Source organism: Dendrobates tinctorius, unplaced genomic scaffold, assembly GCF_039654945.1.
Source record: "Dendrobates tinctorius isolate UK_male_01 unplaced genomic scaffold, ASM3965494v1 ptg000085l, whole genome shotgun sequence".
NCBI classification, from domain to species: Eukaryota; Metazoa; Chordata; class Amphibia; order Anura; family Dendrobatidae; genus Dendrobates; species Dendrobates tinctorius.
In genome coordinates this window covers 723164-742518 of record NW_027361753.1, presented here as the reverse complement: position 1 = coordinate 742518, position 19355 = coordinate 723164, and the positions used below count along the sequence as shown (strand labels likewise).

The 19355-nt window shown below is 43.4% G+C and overlaps 1 protein-coding gene across 3 annotated transcripts in view; it reads left to right on the top strand.

The window, feature by feature from the left end:
• The window catches only part of CTIF (cap binding complex dependent translation initiation factor), a 191546-nt gene that overhangs the window by 121372 nt on the left and 50819 nt on the right, over positions 1 to 19355 (top strand). Inside the window, exon 12 of one of the 3 annotated variants that reach the window (XM_073584751.1) lies at positions 1146 to 1397. The exons of the other annotated variants lie outside the window; for them this stretch is intronic. Coding sequence (XP_073440852.1) covers positions 1146 to 1292 — 147 coding nt within the window. The 3' untranslated portion in view covers positions 1293 to 1397. Of the gene's footprint in view, positions 1 to 1145; positions 1398 to 19355 lie in introns of those variants that run through there. 3 annotated transcript variants of the gene reach the window in all.

Below are 19355 nucleotides of genomic sequence, written 5' to 3'. Positions count from 1 at the left end.
CCATCCCATAGTCGAGTGCCCATATACCCATCACACATCCTTCATCTCCTAGTCCCATGCCCATATACCCATCATACATATCCTCCATCCCATAGTCCCATGCCCATATACCCGTCATACATATCCTCCATCCCATAGTCCCATGCCCATATACCCATCATACATATTCGCCATCCCATAGTCGATTGCCCATATAACCATCACACATCCTTCATCTCCTAGTCCCATGCCCATATACCCATCATACATATCCTCCATCCCATAGTCCAGTGCCCATATACCCATCACACATCCTTCATCCCACAGTCCCATGCCCATATACCCATCATACATATTCGCTGTCCCATAGTCGATTGCCCATATAACCATCACATATCCTCCATCCCATAGTCCCGTGCCCATATACCCGTCATACATATCCTCCATCCCATAGTCCAGTGCCCATATACCCATCACACATCCTCCATCCCATAGTCAACCATTTTGACATCATAATGAGGGGCGGGGCTTGATACACACACTTTTCCCCCATTATGTAGATAGGGGCAAAATTGTTTGGTGAATTGGAACGCGTGGGGTTAAAATTTCGCCTCACAACATAGCTTAGGACACTCTCGGGGTCCAGACGTGTGACTGTGCCAAATTTTGTGGCTGTAGCTGCAACGGTGCGGATGCCAATCCCGGACATACATACATACATACATACATACACACTTGAGCTTTATATATTAGATTGTCACTGCCACTTTCACCACAACATCATCAGAGTAGTAAACTAATTTAGTAATTTTAAATGATGTCTCCTTCTCCCTCTGGCAGCTGACAGTGTAGTCCTTCCTTCTGTGGGAGGAGTCTTCTCAGCAATATATTTTAACTTATTTTAAAGGATGGAATCAGTCTCCTTGTCCCTATGGCAGCTGACACTGTGATCCTTTCTTACTTCCGCTGTAGAAAGAGTTTTCTCAAATATATAGTTTAACTATTAAAGGATGGAATCCATCTCCTTCTCCCTCTTGCAGCTGACAGTACTACCTCTGCAGGAGGAGTTTTCTCAGCTATTTTAACTAATTTATGTTAAATGATGGAATCTGTCTCCTTCTCCCTCTGGCAGCTGACAATTTAGTCCTTTCTTACTTCCACTGTAGGAGGAGTTTTGTCAGTCCATTCAAGGCCATACTTATGTCATAGACTTTGTTCCTTTCCTGACAAACGGAGAGAAAGCCATTTCCTTTGGTGCACAGGAGATCAATTCGCAAATACTTGGAGCAATGTGTGATTTGTCATCCAGGTAATTTGTCATTTTATATTTTAAGGAGGCCGAATACTTTTGCAAAGCTTTGTTGAAAACGTTTGCACCTTTACAGAGGAGGAGAAACTTTGTATCTGTTCTCATTGATGGGGGGGTCCTTCATCATGTACCCCAAATTCGAGAAGACATAAATGTTTAATTTCTTGCAGCTTCGAAGATGTTAACAGCGAGAGCGGAGAAGTATTTGAAGTGTGGCCGTCTCTGGCTGCGCGGTTCACATCCTGGATCGCCTCCTAATTATATATTCTGTGTGTACCAGTGGGGATGTGTGTATTTATTGCTGCAGAGTCTCCTGAGGAATGTCATAGCTGGAAAGAGGAAATCCGCCCAGTGTGCCTGCAAAGCGAGCAAGCGAGCGCTGTGTGCTCACAGGCACTGGGAATCTGAGCTGAGCGCTGGGTCTTTTTCCATGGCTTGTTCCCTGGGAGAATTGAGGCAAAGCAGAATGAATTCTACATAATGAGCAAATGTGTGTATGCATAGTATATACTGGCCATGTAAATAGGCTGAATTATTGATTGTGCAAACTATTGGGATGGATTATCGTGGATGAATGGATGGAATGACTAGATTGGATGGATGGATTTTGGATGAAATGAATTGATAGTGATAATGGATGGATGGAATTAGAGCTAATAAATATATGGATAATGGACTGATATAATGAATGGTTGGAAATGGATAAACGCATGGTTGGAAGGAATGGATAAATGGTTGGATGAATTGGACTTGATGGAATTTATTAGATAAATATATGTGTTGAAATAATGAATAGATGGATTTATTGGATGGGTGGAATGAATGGATAGATTAATTGGATGGGTGGATAGAATGAATAGGTGGATGGGATGGATGGAAATAAATGGTGTTGGGTGGAAGGGATAAATGGATGGGAACAAATGATCAAGTAGACCTTATGGATTGGATGGAATTAGATTTAATCTATGGATTGACGACATTGATGGAAGAATAGAAAGAGTGGTTAAACGGATGGTTGGAATGAATTGATAAATAATGGATAGAATGAATAGATAATGGTTAACTGGATGAAATTAATTTGATCTAATAAATATATGGATTATGGACTGATGTAATGAATGGATGGAAATAGATAAACGCATGGTTGGAAGGAATGGATAAATGGTTGGATGAATTGGACCGGATGGGACTAATTAGAGCTAATAAAAACAAGGGCTGATATGGATGTAAGGAATTGATAAACTAACGAATGGATAGATAAATGGTTTAATGGATTGGGCTGGAAGGAACTAATTGGATAAAAATATGGGTGGATATTATGAATAGGTGGAATTAATTGGATATAATAAACATATAGATGGAATGAATAGATTGATGGATGAAGGAGTAATTGGATGAGTGGATGAAATAGATAAATGGATGGAATGGATAAATAAAATGATTAAATAAACCATATGGATTGGACTGGATGGAATGAATTGGAAAGGGGGAATAAATTGGATGGGATGGATAAAATGATGGGATGGATGAATGAAGGACTGATGAATGGCGGGCATAGATAAACGGACAGACTGTATGAAATGATTGGATGGATTGATGGAATAATGAACTCATATTTTGCAAAGGTACATCACGGCTGGATGAATGGTTCATCGACAGTCGAATAGAAGTAGGATGAAGGTACAGAGCATCGGATAGTTTTCTGTATTAACGCTACGCTATTCCCACATCACAAAACCACAAATCTATGTGATATGAAGTAAGGCTATATTCACACCAGGATGGATATTTATTTTCACTGTGTTTGCTGGGAGATATTCCGGACAGTAAGCTGAAATTACCTGAAGGTCCGGCTGATGCCAAGAGTTATTTGTCGCTCCACCATATGCCGTAGCGGCGTACAGAGATGGTCACCGGGCGCATACAATAGATTTCCAGGAGGAATAACGGAGGAACGGCACAATGCAGAGATCTAAGAAGAGATGCTCCAGAATTTTTATTATATGCTAAATCCAAGGATTCTCTACCGCAGACCTGTCAGGAGAGCGTCTGGCAGAGAAGAGGAGCCCGGAGTCGGTGATTGCCATGAATCGGGTTCAGCCCAGGCAGGAAGAAGTTCTCTGGCGACTGATATTTCAATGCAGTTGAACTTCGGGCCGTAACTTTTTGACACTTAACACGTTTCTCCTCCATATTTACAAAAAAAATATTATGTTCTCTTTCAAGCACGTCCTCCACCCAAAGAAAATACTTAAAGCGAGAATCGTATTCTCGAAAATAAACATGAACGAGTCAAAAAAAGAAAGAGGCGAGTTTCTAAAGCTCGCGGCTTATGTCGCAGCGATCAGGAAACGTGACGTGCTGTGAAATTAGAGGGAATTCTGACTTTATCATAGCTACGCTGATTCTGGAGATTCAGGAGACCCCAATTCACATAAGATAGTCAACGGATCCTGCTAAAATCCACCCATTTTGCTGTTTTTTTTTTCTCTGTGTAGTGTCAAAGGATCAATTTCTAGTATTCCTCATGGGAAGAGTAGTGAACAATTAAATGGTGAAATCCTTTATGCCAGGATACTTGACGAGCAATATCCCCGATTAGATAGGGTGTGTCTTATAGTCTAGGTTCTTCAAAGTAGCCGCCTTTTGCTTTGATTACTGCTTTGCACACTCTTGTCATTCTATCTTGTGTTAGTCTGTGTGCTACCCGGCTTTCATTCTTTTTGGTACAGATACAATATGGATAGACAGATATGGATTGAGCAGATTTCTAATCTGCTTTTGCTATTGAAAACATTGTCTATGAGCTCAAAAACCTTTCAGGTGATGCGATTTTTTAAAAAGCTGTTCTGCTTTTCCAGCTGAAAAACATATCCTCAAAAAACGCAGGAAAAACCCTGTGTGTGAATGTAGCCTTAGATCAGGAATAGAACAGCCATTTATAGGACATTTCATAACTTTCCCAAATTCCTATGAAAAAAATATTCAGCACATTCTGCATTGAACTACTGTACCCAATTTATTATATATTTTAGGAGTCGGACCATTTTATTCCGACTCCACCAAAATGAGCGCCGACTCCACAGCTCTGTTTACCGTGACTAAAAAAATTACAAGCTGACGATTTAACTCCTGGCATTTCCATAAGGGAGTGGAAGAACTTGCTATCTTGCTTGTCCCAAAGAGGAGGTTTAATCGCAGATGGCATTACTGCTTCAATGAAACGGAGAGAGACACAGCTAATGGAAAATAAAATATTTCTGGCAGCTGTTTGTGTACCCAAGTCATCGTATACTGCTTGATGATCAACAGCTTACTAAAGGAAAAGAAGCTCTGACTGAGGTAGCAGTTAGGAAGAGTGGCCTACAGGAGGACTGCCAGGGACAATATGAGTCGGGTCCTGACAGTGCTACTGCTGCCATATCTTCATCCTCATCAGATGAGGAGTTTGACCTTGACAAGTATTTGGATGACCTGGAGCAGGCAAAGCGTTGCCGCAAGGAAAAAGATTTCACTCCGTCTCCTATAGCAAGCAGATTGACCAGATTTCAGCAAAATCTTTCACTTGCTCTCAAAGAAATAGAAAAATTCAACCGTTCATCAAAACTGACTGTGCACGAGGCAATTCCTTTATACCCGGAAATTGTTAGAGATGTTGCCCATGTGGTTACGGCTTCGCTTCCAACCCAAGTTACTGTAGAGAGGTTGTTCTCTGGCCTTAACATTATTAGGTCAGATTTGAGGTCATCTGTGAAGGAGGATCTGATGGAGGCAACTCTATTGCTTAGAACAAATTCATAGACTGCACAAATGTTATTTAGTAGGTTTTTGTTGAAAACTGTTTCTTGCCACTTACATAGTTTATTACGTAGTGTGTGTGTGTGTGTGTGTGTATGTGTGTATATATATATATATATATATATATATGTGTGTAATCGATATTACATAGTGTATTACATATTTACAATTTATTACAGTTTTTTGTTGTAAAGTTGTATTCCAATAAATATATATTATATTCTATCTAAATATCTTGATTATTGTATCATAAAAATGATTAAATGTCTGATGTTCACATTGTGCTACAATAAATTTTTCACTTAAATATAAGCAATATATGTGGGAGTCGGAGTCGTGGAATCGGAGATGGAGTCGGAGTCGCAGGTTTGGCTTACCGACTCCACAGCCCTGCTAGGATGTTGGAGGGGTTAATGGTAATATCAATGGTGGTGTAGGATGGTGGAGGGGTTAATGGTAATATCCATGGTGGTCTAGGATGGTGGAGAGGTTAATGGTAATATCCCTGTCTGGTGGTCTAAGCTGATGGCAGGGTTTGTGCCTATATCTCTGATGGTCTAGAAAGGTTAGGGGGTAGTGGTAATATCCCTGATGGCTTAGGATGGTGGAAGGGTTTGTGGTAATATCCCTGATGGTCTAGGATGGTGGTGGGGTTTATGGTAAGATCCCTGATGGTCTAGGATGGTAGAAGGATTAGTTGAAACATCCCTGGTGGTCTTGTGTATTGAAAAGTTAGTGATTAGTAATGAGCAAGTATGCTTGGATAAGGTGTTATCCATGCATGCCTGTGTCAATTGAGCATTTCGGTGTGCTCAAATATATGCTCGAGTCTCACGGCTGTTTGACAGCCACAACACATGCAGGGATGGCCTGTTTGTTAGGCAGTCCCTTCATTTGTTGTAACTGTCAAACAGCCGTGAGACTCGAGCATATATTTGAGCACACCGAAATGCTCGATTTAAGACATGAATGTGCACGGAAAGCTCCTTATCCAAGCATTCGTGCTCATCACTATCAGTGATAATATCCCTGGTGGATTAGGGTGTTGGAGGAGTTCATCTTAATATATTGGCTGGCTTATGGTGTTGGAGGGTTAGTGATAATATCCCTGGTGGTTTAGGATGTTGGAGTTGAGTGCTGCTATTCCTAGTAGTCCAGGATGTTGGAGAGACTAGAGGCAATATCCCTGATGATCTAGGGTATTAAAAATTTAGTGATAATAACCCTGGCAGACTAGGCTGTTGGAAGGGTTTGTTGTAATATAATAGATGGCCTTAGGGTGTTGAAGAGTCAGTAGTAATATCCCTGGTGGTCTTAGGAGCTGGAGTGTTAGTGGTTGTGTTCCTGTTAAAATACAGTGTTGGAAAGGTTAGTGGGGAAAATCACTGATGGCTCAAGATGTAGAAGGATTAGTGGCAATGCTCTTGGTGAGCTAGGGTTAGTGGTGATATCCCTGGTGGCCAAGGGTACTCTTAGAGGGTGAAATCAAGTGCCCCTCAAGTTGGTTGAATGCTTCCTATAAAAGTCCACTACACATGGCAATCAAGTAGGAACCCAAGACAAAGATGGGTAGGGGCAGGGACGACTTGGGCATTGTGAGTAATTGTGCCTTCTCCGTTATCTCAGGCTGCATTAGCACAACAGCCGATCATGGCGCCACCGACGTGACAATAAAAATAAGTGTTTATCCCTAGTGCTTGTGGCCTAAGTGCGCGGCGCAGCTGTATACCCGCTGCTAATCAGCTACTGATGGCTGACATTTATGCCTTGGATGACACAGACGGGCAAAATCCTTGTTCTCTTTTTAGAAGAGAGTTGTCTCCACGCTGAGTACGCATAGCAAAGTATTATTAGAGGGAACATCACAGCGCCTACTGTAATTGCACACCGCTTTCCCTGGCGACCGTTTCCAGCAACAGCTTAAACATAAGGATGTGCGTCTTGCACCTCTCCCAGGCTGGCACGTCTCAAAATGGACTCAGCGATCCGGTCACCGCGGGTTGAAGCTGCAACACGCCCTTTATACGGCCCCTAAATATATTCTGCAACCTCCGTGCTACTTGGGAGGATTAAATGGAAGATTAGTTGGGGCGGACTAAATCCCAATAACAAGTAAACAATGAGACGCTAATAGTATTGTTGTGCCACGGAAATGGATATCTTTGGCGTCGGCTTACCTTCAAAAAATAGTTCAATTTTTTTTTCCATATCCTACATAGTAGGACTAGTGAGAGGGATCTAAGGCTATGGACTGAAGGTGCCAAATTTAACATTCTTCCGGTGCCATTTTTTTATGCATTTGCACCATTTTTGGATAATTTTTGGTCAGTGCAAGTTGCACCTGCACTTCCATGTTTTCCTTTCTATCCTACACAGTAAGAGTAGTGAGGCCATCTATGCAAGTGTGTGAGATCCAAGGCTACAGACGGTAGGTACCAAATTTAACATTCTTCCAGTTCCATTTTTTTTTTCATGCATTTGCACTATTTTTGGATAATTTTTGGTCAGTACAAGTTGCACCTGCAGAGGAGTACAAACTAAGCAAAGCCCCACTCTAATGGTCAGGAGCCCTTTTCTACGCCATCACCTGTAGGGTTAGCTTCTGTCAAAAAATTAGATGTTTAACTGGCGGTAGGAAAGATGTCGGCGCTCGGAGCTCCCCGATTTAGCAGATGAAAGTGCATAACCCCCAGTGTTATTTCAGAGCTCTATGTACACCGCTGGTGACGCGGGACCTTTAAGACCATGTAATAGATGCTAAAGCGGTATTCACATCTTATAAAGTGAAGGCGTAACACTAGGACATCGCCAGAGAACTTTGGAACCTCTAGTGATACTTTAGAATGAGAGGATTGCAGTGCCATAGTTATGCTCTACTCAGTGGCACTCCGGGACCCCCCCCCCCCCCCCCCAATCAATCCAAAGAATAAGGTGGACACAATGATTTCATGCTGCTTATCAGACCCCAAATATCCAGAGGTGTTGCCAGCTACAGACTGAGGCTGGCCAGACTGCTGCAGAGGCTAAGCATGTCCCGTCTAGCCACTTGGCTGATCCGAGCTGTCAGTCCTCAGGAGCACACAGGTCCCTGGCAACCAGGAGGCAGAGGAGCGGGTGCGCTCCTGAAAACTCCTTGAGACAACCCTTTTTTAAAGCAGTCGTGTCATGAAGTCAGCCATTTTTGCAAAGTGGTGTAAACCAGCTATTGGTCCTTTTTTATTTTATTTACTTTTTTCATTTTTAATATGACCTTCCTAGAGAAACTTTTTTACTTTAGGATTTTAATGCATTCCTCAAAATACTTTTTATTTATGTATCTCTTCTACGTTTTCTTTCTACTTTCCTCAAGAAACCATTTTTTCCTTATCTTTCCTTCTTTTAGTACTCACGTGAAACTTTTCTTACTTTTTTTCCCCACATTTTTATTACTTTTCTCACGAAAACTTCATTTTTTTTTTTCTCATTTTTTTACTATCGTTTTATACGTTTGTTTATGTAATTTTTTTTTTTTTTGTATTAACTTACCATTTTTAAGACTTAAAGGGGGCTGTCCACTTTCAGAAAACTTTTTGACAAAAAAAACTGACTGGCACATCCAGACGAGTGTGAATAGGTGCATACCAGGAGGAGCTACCCCCATATACAATATACAAAAAAAAGGTTGCACTCTTGTGCCAAAGCACTTCAAGGTGATATGTGTGAAATATGAATAGCAATACGGCTTTTGAATATTAGGGTAAAAAAATTCAGACACTTAGCAAAAAATTTGGCCAAATTATATCAGCCCATCAACCATAATCAAGGTGGCCTCAAAAACTGATGAGTCCCTATGTGTGTGAATACCACTCCTAGGCTGATGTCTGAATTCCTGGGTGAATGTGGACTTCTCTCAGCAATTCCAGGAATGGGTAATTATTCCCAGTGATTGGCTGCAGCGTTGTCAACATTTCATCATAGGTGCAACCAAGCACAGATCGGCGCAGCGATCGGAGACACAACTCTGAACCTGGGGAGAGTAAGAAAGCATAGGTTGTTTTTTTTTTTGTTTTTTTTTTTCCTTCCATGAAATGAGCTGAGCATATATTTTCTGAAAAAGAACAAGCCCTTGAAGAAAATGTTTTTTGTGTTTTTTATACATTTTTTTTTTTTTTTTTTTTTTTTACCACTTTGTGATAAAACACAATCGTTTCTCACTCGAAGACAGTTAAAGGTGACTGAAGTGAAGTAGATGACGCAGAACCTTCAGCCGTGAACTTTCACGATGAACTGAAGTACACCGCACAGTCTGTACAAGTTGACACTTGTTTGGCTTTTTATGGCAGAACGCTGTGTACCGTGACAGCGGCAGCAGACGGCGGGCTGTGTCAGTATCTCGGGGACACGGCTCTGTTATGGGCAGAGTGGCTTGTGTGCACAATGTATTGTTATTTCTCGGTCTTCACTCCAGACTTTATCTTAAGTGCGTCCTTAACTTTATTCTAACTTTCCCAAAATGTCTCCTCCGTGTAAGGACCCTCTTCTGGTTGGATTCTTACCCCCTAGCCCACCCCAATGCTCTTCATCTATACTCCCCCCTCCCCGTTACATATCAGTTAACAACCACCCTGCCAATTTAATATAGATTGGTATGTGCAATATTTAGGCAATTAGTCTTGATATGTGACAGATATGCAATTTTTTTTTCTTATAAGGCGCTGTTCACATCACATTTGAGCCTTCCACTGGACGTATAAATATGGACGATTTCCCGATGGCTCCAGAGCGTGCAGCAGTATAGCATACAATATCATTCGTAGCTCATAAACTCGCATATAAAAAAAAAAAATTGTCGATCGTGCTTTCTCTATCCAGTAAGTAAAAGGTATACTGATACTCCTTTGGCCTCCCGCAGAACGTTACGGGCACATGTTGCCTTTTCCCAGCGTATAGATCTATAGCAACATGAACACAGCGTCAAGTTCTCAGTTTATAGGCGAGTCGAAAAGAAACTTACAATATGCTACTATTCAGAACTGACGCTACGAGCCAACGATGCTGCAATGTAATGTAATTATTTTTTTTACTTTGCTCATTTGTGACTCCTGCTGCATATTCAGTAATAAGAATAACTATGCACATTGATTAAAGATATCTACTAGAATTCTGTCAAATCCTTCCCTCTATATACAAAAGTATAGCTAATAATACTGCTCCCTATGTATAAGAGTATAGCTACTATAATACTTCTCCCTATGTACAAGAATATAGCTACTATACTGTCCCCTATGTACAAGAATATAGCTACTATACTGCCCCTATGTACAAGAATATAACTACTATAATACTGCCTCCTATGTACAAGAATATATCTACTATAATACTGCTCCTATGTACAAGAATATAACTACTATAATACTGTCCCTATGTACAAGAATAGAACTACTATAATACTGCCCCTATGTACAAGAATATAACTACTATAATACTGCCCCCTATGTACAAGAATATAACTACTATAATACTGTCCCCTATGTACAAGAATATAACTACTATAATACTGTCCCCTATGTACAAGAATATAACTACTATAATACTGTCCCCTATGTACAAGAATATAACTACTATAATACTGCTCCCTATGTACAAGAATATAACTACTATAATACTGCCTCCTATGTACAAGAATATAACTACTATAATACCGCCCCTATATACAAGAATATAACTACTATAATACTGCCCCCTATGTACAAGAATATAACTACTATAATACTGTCCCCTATGTACAAGAATATAACTACTATAATACTGCTCCCTATGTACAAGAATATATCTACTATAATACTGCTCCTATGTACAAGAATATAACTACTATAATACTGTCCCTATGTACAAGAATAGAACTACTATAATACTGCCCCTATGTACAAGAATATAACTACTATAATACTGCCCCCTATGTACAAGAATATAACTACTATAATACTGTCCCCTATGTACAAGAATATAACTACTATAATACTGTCCCCTATGTACAAGAATATAACTACTATAATACTGTCCCCTATGTACAAGAATATAACTACTATAATACTGCTCCCTATGTACAAGAATATAACTACTATAATACTGCCTCCTATGTACAAGAATATAACTACTATAATACCGCCCCTATATACAAGAATATAACTACTATAATACTGCCCCCTATGTACAAGAATATAACTACTATAATACTGTCCCCTATGTACAAGAATATAACTACTATAATACTGCTCCCTATGTACAAGAATATAACTACTATAATACTGCCCCTATGTACAAGAATATAACTACTATAATACTGCCCCCTATGTACAAGAATATAACTACTATAATACTGTCCCCTATGTACAAGAATATAACTACTATAATACTGTCCCCTATGTACAAGAATATAACTACTATAATACTGTCCCCTATGTACAAGAATATAACTACTATAATACTGCTACCTATGTACAAGAATATAACTACTATAATACTGCCTCCTATGTACAAGAATATAACTACTATAATTCTGCCCCTATGTACAAGAATATAACTGCTATAATACTGCTCCTATGTACAAGAATATAACTACTATAATACCACCCCCTATGTACAAGAATATAATTACTATAATATCGCCCCTATATACAAGAATATAACTGCTATTCTTTTGGTGGGGGTGAAGGACACAAGGAAAGGGGTTCTTCCTGACCAGGAGCCAGCACTTGACGACTCAGTGCTTGCATTTTTTTTGAAACTTCAGAAGAGGAGGGCATATTTGCTGGAGTGTTTCGGCAATGTAAGCCAAAACCAGTTCCTCATGCTCCGCCTTTAAAAGTGGTTAACCTACTCCCAGGAAAGAAAGCCTTCCAGGCGTTCCAGAGCCAGACCATAACGCAGGCTCAACATCTCCTGCCTTAGCTGCTATTGTGCTTTTGCCACTACCAGCAGATGCACCACCACCAGCTGGCCCCCCCCACGCCCACGTCCGCGGCCTCTTCCACCAAACTTCAAAATTTTGCACAAAATAGACCCAAAATAACATCAGATATATGGCACTGTATCAGAAGCGTACAGCTCTATTCAGTCAAAGGATTATTGTCAATCTCCATATATATTCCATCAGTCACACAGACGCTCTCAGGCTCAGTATGTATTGGACAAGAATATAAAAATTAGACAAAGTGTACAGTATCATCAGATAGCAGGTATATATAGTATAGTTTAAACATTCTAAATCTTCGTAGATATTTGAGGAGGCACACACAGACACTCTCAGGCTCAGTATTGGATTACAACACGATCTAAAAAGCCATAAAACGGTAATGGATCTGAAGAGTACAGCTGTACACAGTGTAGGGGTCATTGTTGTCAATTTCAGTGTTTATTTCCACAGTCAGAAAATAACTCTCACTTGGTCAGTTTGGATTAGACCAGAATATAACAAGCAGTAAATGGGTAATGTATCCCAAGCGTAGAGCTGTATACAGTGTTGGGGTAATTTTTAAATGTACATCTAAATTGCAGGAGTAACCCATAGACACTCACACGCTCAGAATGGATCACACCACAATATAACAAGAAGATCTGCAAGAAATAATCACACGTGTGGGACAATGTTCCAGGTGTCAATGATACACTTAGAGTGTTGGTTGGAGGAGGACTTCCTGGCATAAAGGGTACAGTATCACCAGATACCAGGTATATCTAGCATAGTTTAAACATTAACAATGTACTTCAATATATCAGGAATAGTGTTCAGCCACCCCGCTAGTGTTTTGGTTCGTCGCACAGGAGGCACGTTCGTCGAACGTTCGAAGAACACCGTTGAACCCCATTGAAAACAATGGCAGGCAAACACAAGCACATAGAAACACATAGAAATCAATTACAAAACACCTTTAAAGGTGTCCCAAAGCAGACAAAATGCTCAGAAGACAAAAATAACATATGGAAAAGGGCAACTACATTTAGAAAAGAGGTGGAGGAGACACAGATATAGGCTTGTCATGCCCTTATGAAGTCAAGAAAGGCTGGAATAGAAATGTAAAATACAAACAAAAAAAAAAAATTCTGAAATCGAACACGATCAAATACCGTCGGACTTCCCACCAATAAATTATGCCAACTGCCGATGGGGCGGCGTTATTCCCACGAACCTCCAAACTGCGTCCATGAAGGCAAAGTGTTTGCTTTCCGGGGGCTGTATGATTGCCAAGCTGAACCTTAAAGGAATGTCCAAAAGGGCACCACCAGGAGTGGAGCCTGTGGCTTAATTGGACTCCACCCGGGAAACCACAACCATACAAGCTACAGAAAAGATGGACAGATTGCAAGCTTTGTCGATTCTGTGTGTGTGTGGTGTGGTATGTCCGTTTGTAGTTTTGCTAGCGATTTCTCAGCTTTATTTCGTTACCGACCGAGACTCCGGCATGCCCCCGCGGTACGCGTCAAGCTTACTAGAGGGATACGCGAGGCTCTGGCACGCGAGATCGAGCAGTAACAGGTCTATCATGCCCTTACATGTCCGGGGCTGCATGCGCGCTACACTGAAAGGACCAGCTTTTGTCGCTTACAGATGCTGATAACCCGCTGAACACCGTTAGTGATGGGGGATCTGGGATTCCAATTATTCACCGCGAACGATGATTTCCCAGTTAGTGCAGGTCAACCGCAATTACGGAATTAGGCCTAACCGGCATTCCTGACAAAATGAAAAAATTACGTGTCCAAACCACAGGTGCTGTAGCTTGCTTAACAGCTCGGCAGCCGTTCTCAGGCCCAGTATGGATTCGACAACATTGTAGAAAGTTGATAAAGGGTACAGTTTCACCGGATAACGTGTATATGTAGCATAGTTTACACATTAAAAACCTATGTCTATAGATCAGGAGGCAGACTCAGATGTTCTCAGGCCCAGTATGGATTAGACGTGATTGGACAAAGGTGAGAAAGGGTAACGTATCACTGGATAGCAGGTGTATATATAGCATAGTTTAAACATTTTAAACCTCCAGTTAGGGAGGTTTACAAAATGGCATATGTTGATCTGGGACATTCAGCTGCTGCTAAAGGCGAAATTGGTCAAGTCCGAGGAAGAGAAGGACCAAAGCAAGCCATTTTTCTGGCAACCTGTGTTTCATCAGGGTAAGGTGGGACAAAATCCTTGGAAACCCATGCATGGTTCATTTTAATGAAGGTTAGATCATCCACATTTTGGGTTGACAGACGGGTCCTTTTTTCTGTCAGGATTGATCCAGCTGCACTGAAGACTCTTTCTGCTAGCACACTTGCAGCTGGGCAAGCGAGCTCCTGTAAGGCATATTGTGCCAATTCAGGCCAGGTGTCCAGTTCAGCGGCCCAATAGTCAAATGGAAATGACCTGTGAGGGAGAACATCGATATGGGAGGAGTAGTAGTTTGTAACCATAGTTGACAACTGCTGTCTCCTCTCACTTTCAATCAAGCAGTATTACCAGTCGTGTGAGCGGGACTTGAAAAATCAGTCCACGACATGGTCATGAAAACCCTGTCTCCAACGCCACTTCTGATGTGTGCACCACGAACACCTCTTCCAAGCTGCCCCTGGCCCCTACGGCTCGTGTGAGAACCATCACCGCTGCTGTGTGCTGGGAATGCCTCAACCGACCGGTTTACCAGAGTTGCTTGTTTGTTAGCCAATATTAGGTCAAGGTACTCCTGTGGCATTATGTTTTGGAATTTGCCTTTATAGCGTGGATCCAGGATGCTGGCCAACCAGTAGTCGTCATCGTTCATCATTTTGGCAATGCCAGGGTCCCTTTTTAGGATCTGCAAGGCATAATCTAACATGTGGGCCAATGTTCCCGGTGTCAATGATGCACTGCGAGTGCTGGGTGGAAGGGGCACTTTCTGGCAAATCCACATCCCTCCAGTCACGCACAAAACCCTGTACCAGACCTTGCCACGCCAACATTTTCTCTTGCCCCACGAGAAGCATCCTCCACCTCTAAATAATCATCCCCATCATCATCCTCCTCCTCTTCCTCTTCTTCCTCCACCTCGTCCAGGAGAGGTCCCGGAGCAGACAATGGCTGACTGTCATCAAGGCTTCCCTCCTCCTCCTCTTCCTCATCTACCTCGGCTGCAGACGCCTGCTCCTTAATGTGCGTCAAAGTTTGCATGAGCAGACGCATAAGTGGGATGCTCATGCTTATGATGGCATCGTCTGCGCTTACCAGCCGTGTGCATTCCTCAAAACACTGAAGGACTTTACAGAGGTCTTTCAGCTTCGACCACTGCACACCTGTCAACTCCATGTCTGCTCTCAAAGTGCCTGCCCGTGTATCCTCCCACAAATGCATTACGGCCTGCCTCTGTTCGCACAGCCGCTCAACCATGTGCAGGGTGGAGTTCCACCTTGATGCAACGTCGATAATTAGGCGGTGCTTGGGAAGGTGGAGCAATCGCTGCAGCTTCTGCATACGACTGGAGTGTGCCGGCGGATGTGCGAGCACAGTCTTCGAACCTTATGGAGCAGGCCTGTTAACTCCGGATAATTATTGAGGAAGCACTGCACCACCAGGTTCAAGGTGTGAGCCAAGTAAGGTAGGCGTCTGAGATTTGAAAGGGCTATGGCTGCCACAAAATTCCGGCCGTTATCACTAACTACCTTGCCTGCCTCATGATGTAGACTGCCCAGTCATGACTGTTTGTCGCTGAAAGTAGTCGGCTAGTACCTCCGCAGTGTGTCTGTCCCCCAAACACATCATCTGCAACACAGCCTGCTGACGCTTTCCACTAGCTGATCGATAGGGGGACACCTCGTGTGCAACGCCGGCAGCTGCGGATGGAGTGCTCGTGCGACTGCGCTCTGTGCACGAGCTTTCGTTTCTGGAGGAGGAGGAGGGTCGACCGCCTACAGCCAACTGTTTCCTATACCGTGGGCTAGGCAACACTGTCCCACCACCGCTGTCCCCTGTGGACCCTGCATCCACCACATTAACCCAGTGCGCAGTGATGGACATGTAACGGCCCTGGCCATGCCTACTGGACCATGCATCAGTTGTGAGGTGCACCTTTCCACTCACTGATTGCTTGAGTGCATGGACAATGCGGTCTTTCACATGAAGGTGGAGGGCTGGGATGGCTTTGCGAGAAAAGAAGTGGCGACTGGATAGGTCATAGCGTGGTACTGCGTAGGCCATGAGTTCGCGGAAAGCTGCGCTTTCAACCAACCGGTAGGGCATCATCTCTAACGAGATTAGTTTGGCAATGTGGTCGTTCAAGCCCAGTGTACGCAGATGAGAGGATGAGTACTTTCTTGTCCTACTCATAGTCTCTGGTAAGGTGAGCTGGACTTGAGAGCTGCATATGGTGGAACTAGCGGTGGACATGGCGGACTGAGAGAGGGTTGATGATGGTGATGGAGTTGGTGTTCTTTCTGATGGCCTAGATTCAGTCTTTCGTTGATGTAACATTGTGATTCCCTGACTGCTTTGGCCTTGCGACGACACATTTGCTGCTGGTGGTGTGCTAACCGGTGGGCTTACAGTGGGGGAAACAATGTAGCGTTGCTGACTACCTTCTTTGGGAGCAGTTGCACATGAGGTACGTGAGGTTTGGTAGTCCGTCCACGCTTGCAAGTGCATGGTGGTTAATTGTCCAAGCACGCAACTGGTATTCAAATTTCTCAGATTTTTCCCTCGGCTAAAGGTCATTGTGCACGTCTTACAGATAACCTTTGCCTGATCATTAGGATTTTGTTCAAAAAAGTGCCACACTGCACTCTTCCTACTATGGAAGACATTTTGAGGCCTTGCACGCTGTGCTATTTTGACCGTCTGGCCAAGCTGTCCTGAAACTCTTTTGGTTTTTGTAACCTGTTTTTGGACTGCTCCGGGCCTGCCAGATAACAGCTGTTGCGATGGCTATGCCTGCTGCGGATGCTCCTCCTCTTCTGAGCTATTGGCAGCGGCACCCTCTTCCCCCAATGGATGCCAATCTGGGTCAACAACTGGGTCATCCATCACCTCCTCTTCAATGTCATGTGCACCTTCCTCTGTGTCACCGTGTATGGTGGTATAGTATGCGGGAAGGGGCACCTGAGTTTCATCAGGGTCAGATTCTGGCTCAGTACACTGCAAGGACAATGTAGTGCTCTGAGTGAATGTACCAGCAGATAAATCTAGCAGTGGCTGTGCATCAGTGCACTCCATGTCAGATTCATCTTGGACTGGGGAATTCTCGATTTGACTTGATAACCCAGGCATGGTATGAGAAAAGAGCTCCATGGAGTAATCTGTAGTGTGGCCTGCCGCATCCTTCACTTTTGGTAGGGGTGAAGGACACAAGGAAAGGTGTTGTTCCTGACCAGGAGCCTCCACTGACGACGCAGTGCTTTTATTTTTTGAAACTTCAGAAGAGGAGGCGATAGAGCTGGGGGCTGTGTCAGCAATGTAAGCCAAAACTTGTTGCTGAAGCTCCAGCTTTAAAAGCGGTTTATCTACTCCCATAAAAGGGAGCCTACGAGGCCTTGTGGAGCCAGACAATGACGCCGGCTCACCACCTCCTTTCTTAGGTGCTATTGTGTTTTTGCCACAACCAGCGGAAGCGCCACCACCATCAGGACCAGCTGGCAACCCCCGCCCTCTTCCACGGCCTCTTCCACCATACTTCTTCATTTTTTTAGAAAAGGTACCCAAAATAGCAACAGCTATATGGTACTGTAAAACAAGGTAAAGGGTCTATAGAGTCTTGGTGAGAATTTGAATCTCACTGTAGATTGGTGGACGCTGAACTATTGTCTCAGGCCCAGTAAAGATTACACCGCAAAGTGACAGGCAGAAATTGGCTGGTGTATGAGAAGACAGAAGCTGTATAAAGTATTGGTGAGAATTTGAAGCTCACTGTAGATTGGAGGACGCTGAACTATTGTCTCAGGCCCAGTAGAGATTACACCGCAATGTGACAGGCAGAAATTGCCTAGTGTATGACTAAAGGCCCCGTCTCACTATGCGATCTCGGTAGCGAGATCGCTGCTGAGTCACAACTTTTGTGACGTAACAGCGATCTGACCAGCGAGATCGCTGTGTGTGACAGCGATCAGCGAGCGGCCCCCCTGCCGGGATCGCTGGAAGAAACCTCTGGACATTTCTTTGGTCGCTGGTCTCCCACTGGCCAGCACACACCAGCGATCAGGTGTAAAAAATAATAAAAAAAAATATAGTTATTCTCACCTTCCGATGTCCTGTTCAGCCATCCTGCCTCTCTCCACGCCCCGGTCCCAGTGATCCTTTGCACGAATGACCGCGAGACTTTGTTATCCTTCGAGACCGTGACATCTCGCGGTCATTCGTGCAAAGGATCACTGGGACCAGAGCGTGGAGAGAGGCAGGATGGCTGAACGGGACGTCGGACGGTGACAATAACTATATTTTTTATTTTGATTCTATTTTTTACAGCGATGGCGAGCGATGCCGGGCACTCGGCATCGCTGTGCTGATCGCTGGTGAAGCTGTCTGTGTGACAGCTCACCAGCCATCACATAGCGACTTACTAGCGATCCTGAAACCTTCATATCGGTGTCAGGATCGCTGGTAAGTCGCTTAGTGTGACGGGGCCTTTAGTGTGACAGGCCCTTTACTACAAGGTGTATATGGAATTGGGCAGAATTGGAATCTCCCTAGAGTGTAAGTCTGTAAGAATAGACAAACTCCTCGGCTTTTCCTTAAGGGCATGTCACACTAAGAGATATCGCTAGCAATATCGCTATAACTAGTGACGTTATAGCGATATTGCTAGCGATATCTCTGTGTCTGATACTTACCTACGACCGGCTCCCCCGCTGATTATCGCTGATCGCGCGAGAACGTTCAGGACTGTTTCTCGTCGTCAGCTTCCTGTGGCGCTTCCTGCTGTGAGGACGAGCGCGCGTGGAGCCGGGCGGGAGGACGCAGGATCGCCTAGTGTGACAGGTAAGTAGCGATCCCCGTCCCCAGCGATGTCGCTAGTGAGATCTGCCTGTGTGGCAGCTCACTAGCGACCACTTAGCGATGTACCAGCGATCCTGACCGCGTCATATCGCTGGTCGGGATCGCTGGTACATCGCTAAGTGTGACAGTACCTTTACAGTCACACACAGCTTCAATTTGGCCGCTGAACTATTGTCTCTGGCCCAGGACAGATTACACCGCAATGTGACAGGCAGAAATTGCCTAGTGTATGACTAACTACAAGGTGTATATAGAATTGGGCAGAATTGGAATCTCCCCAGAGTGTAG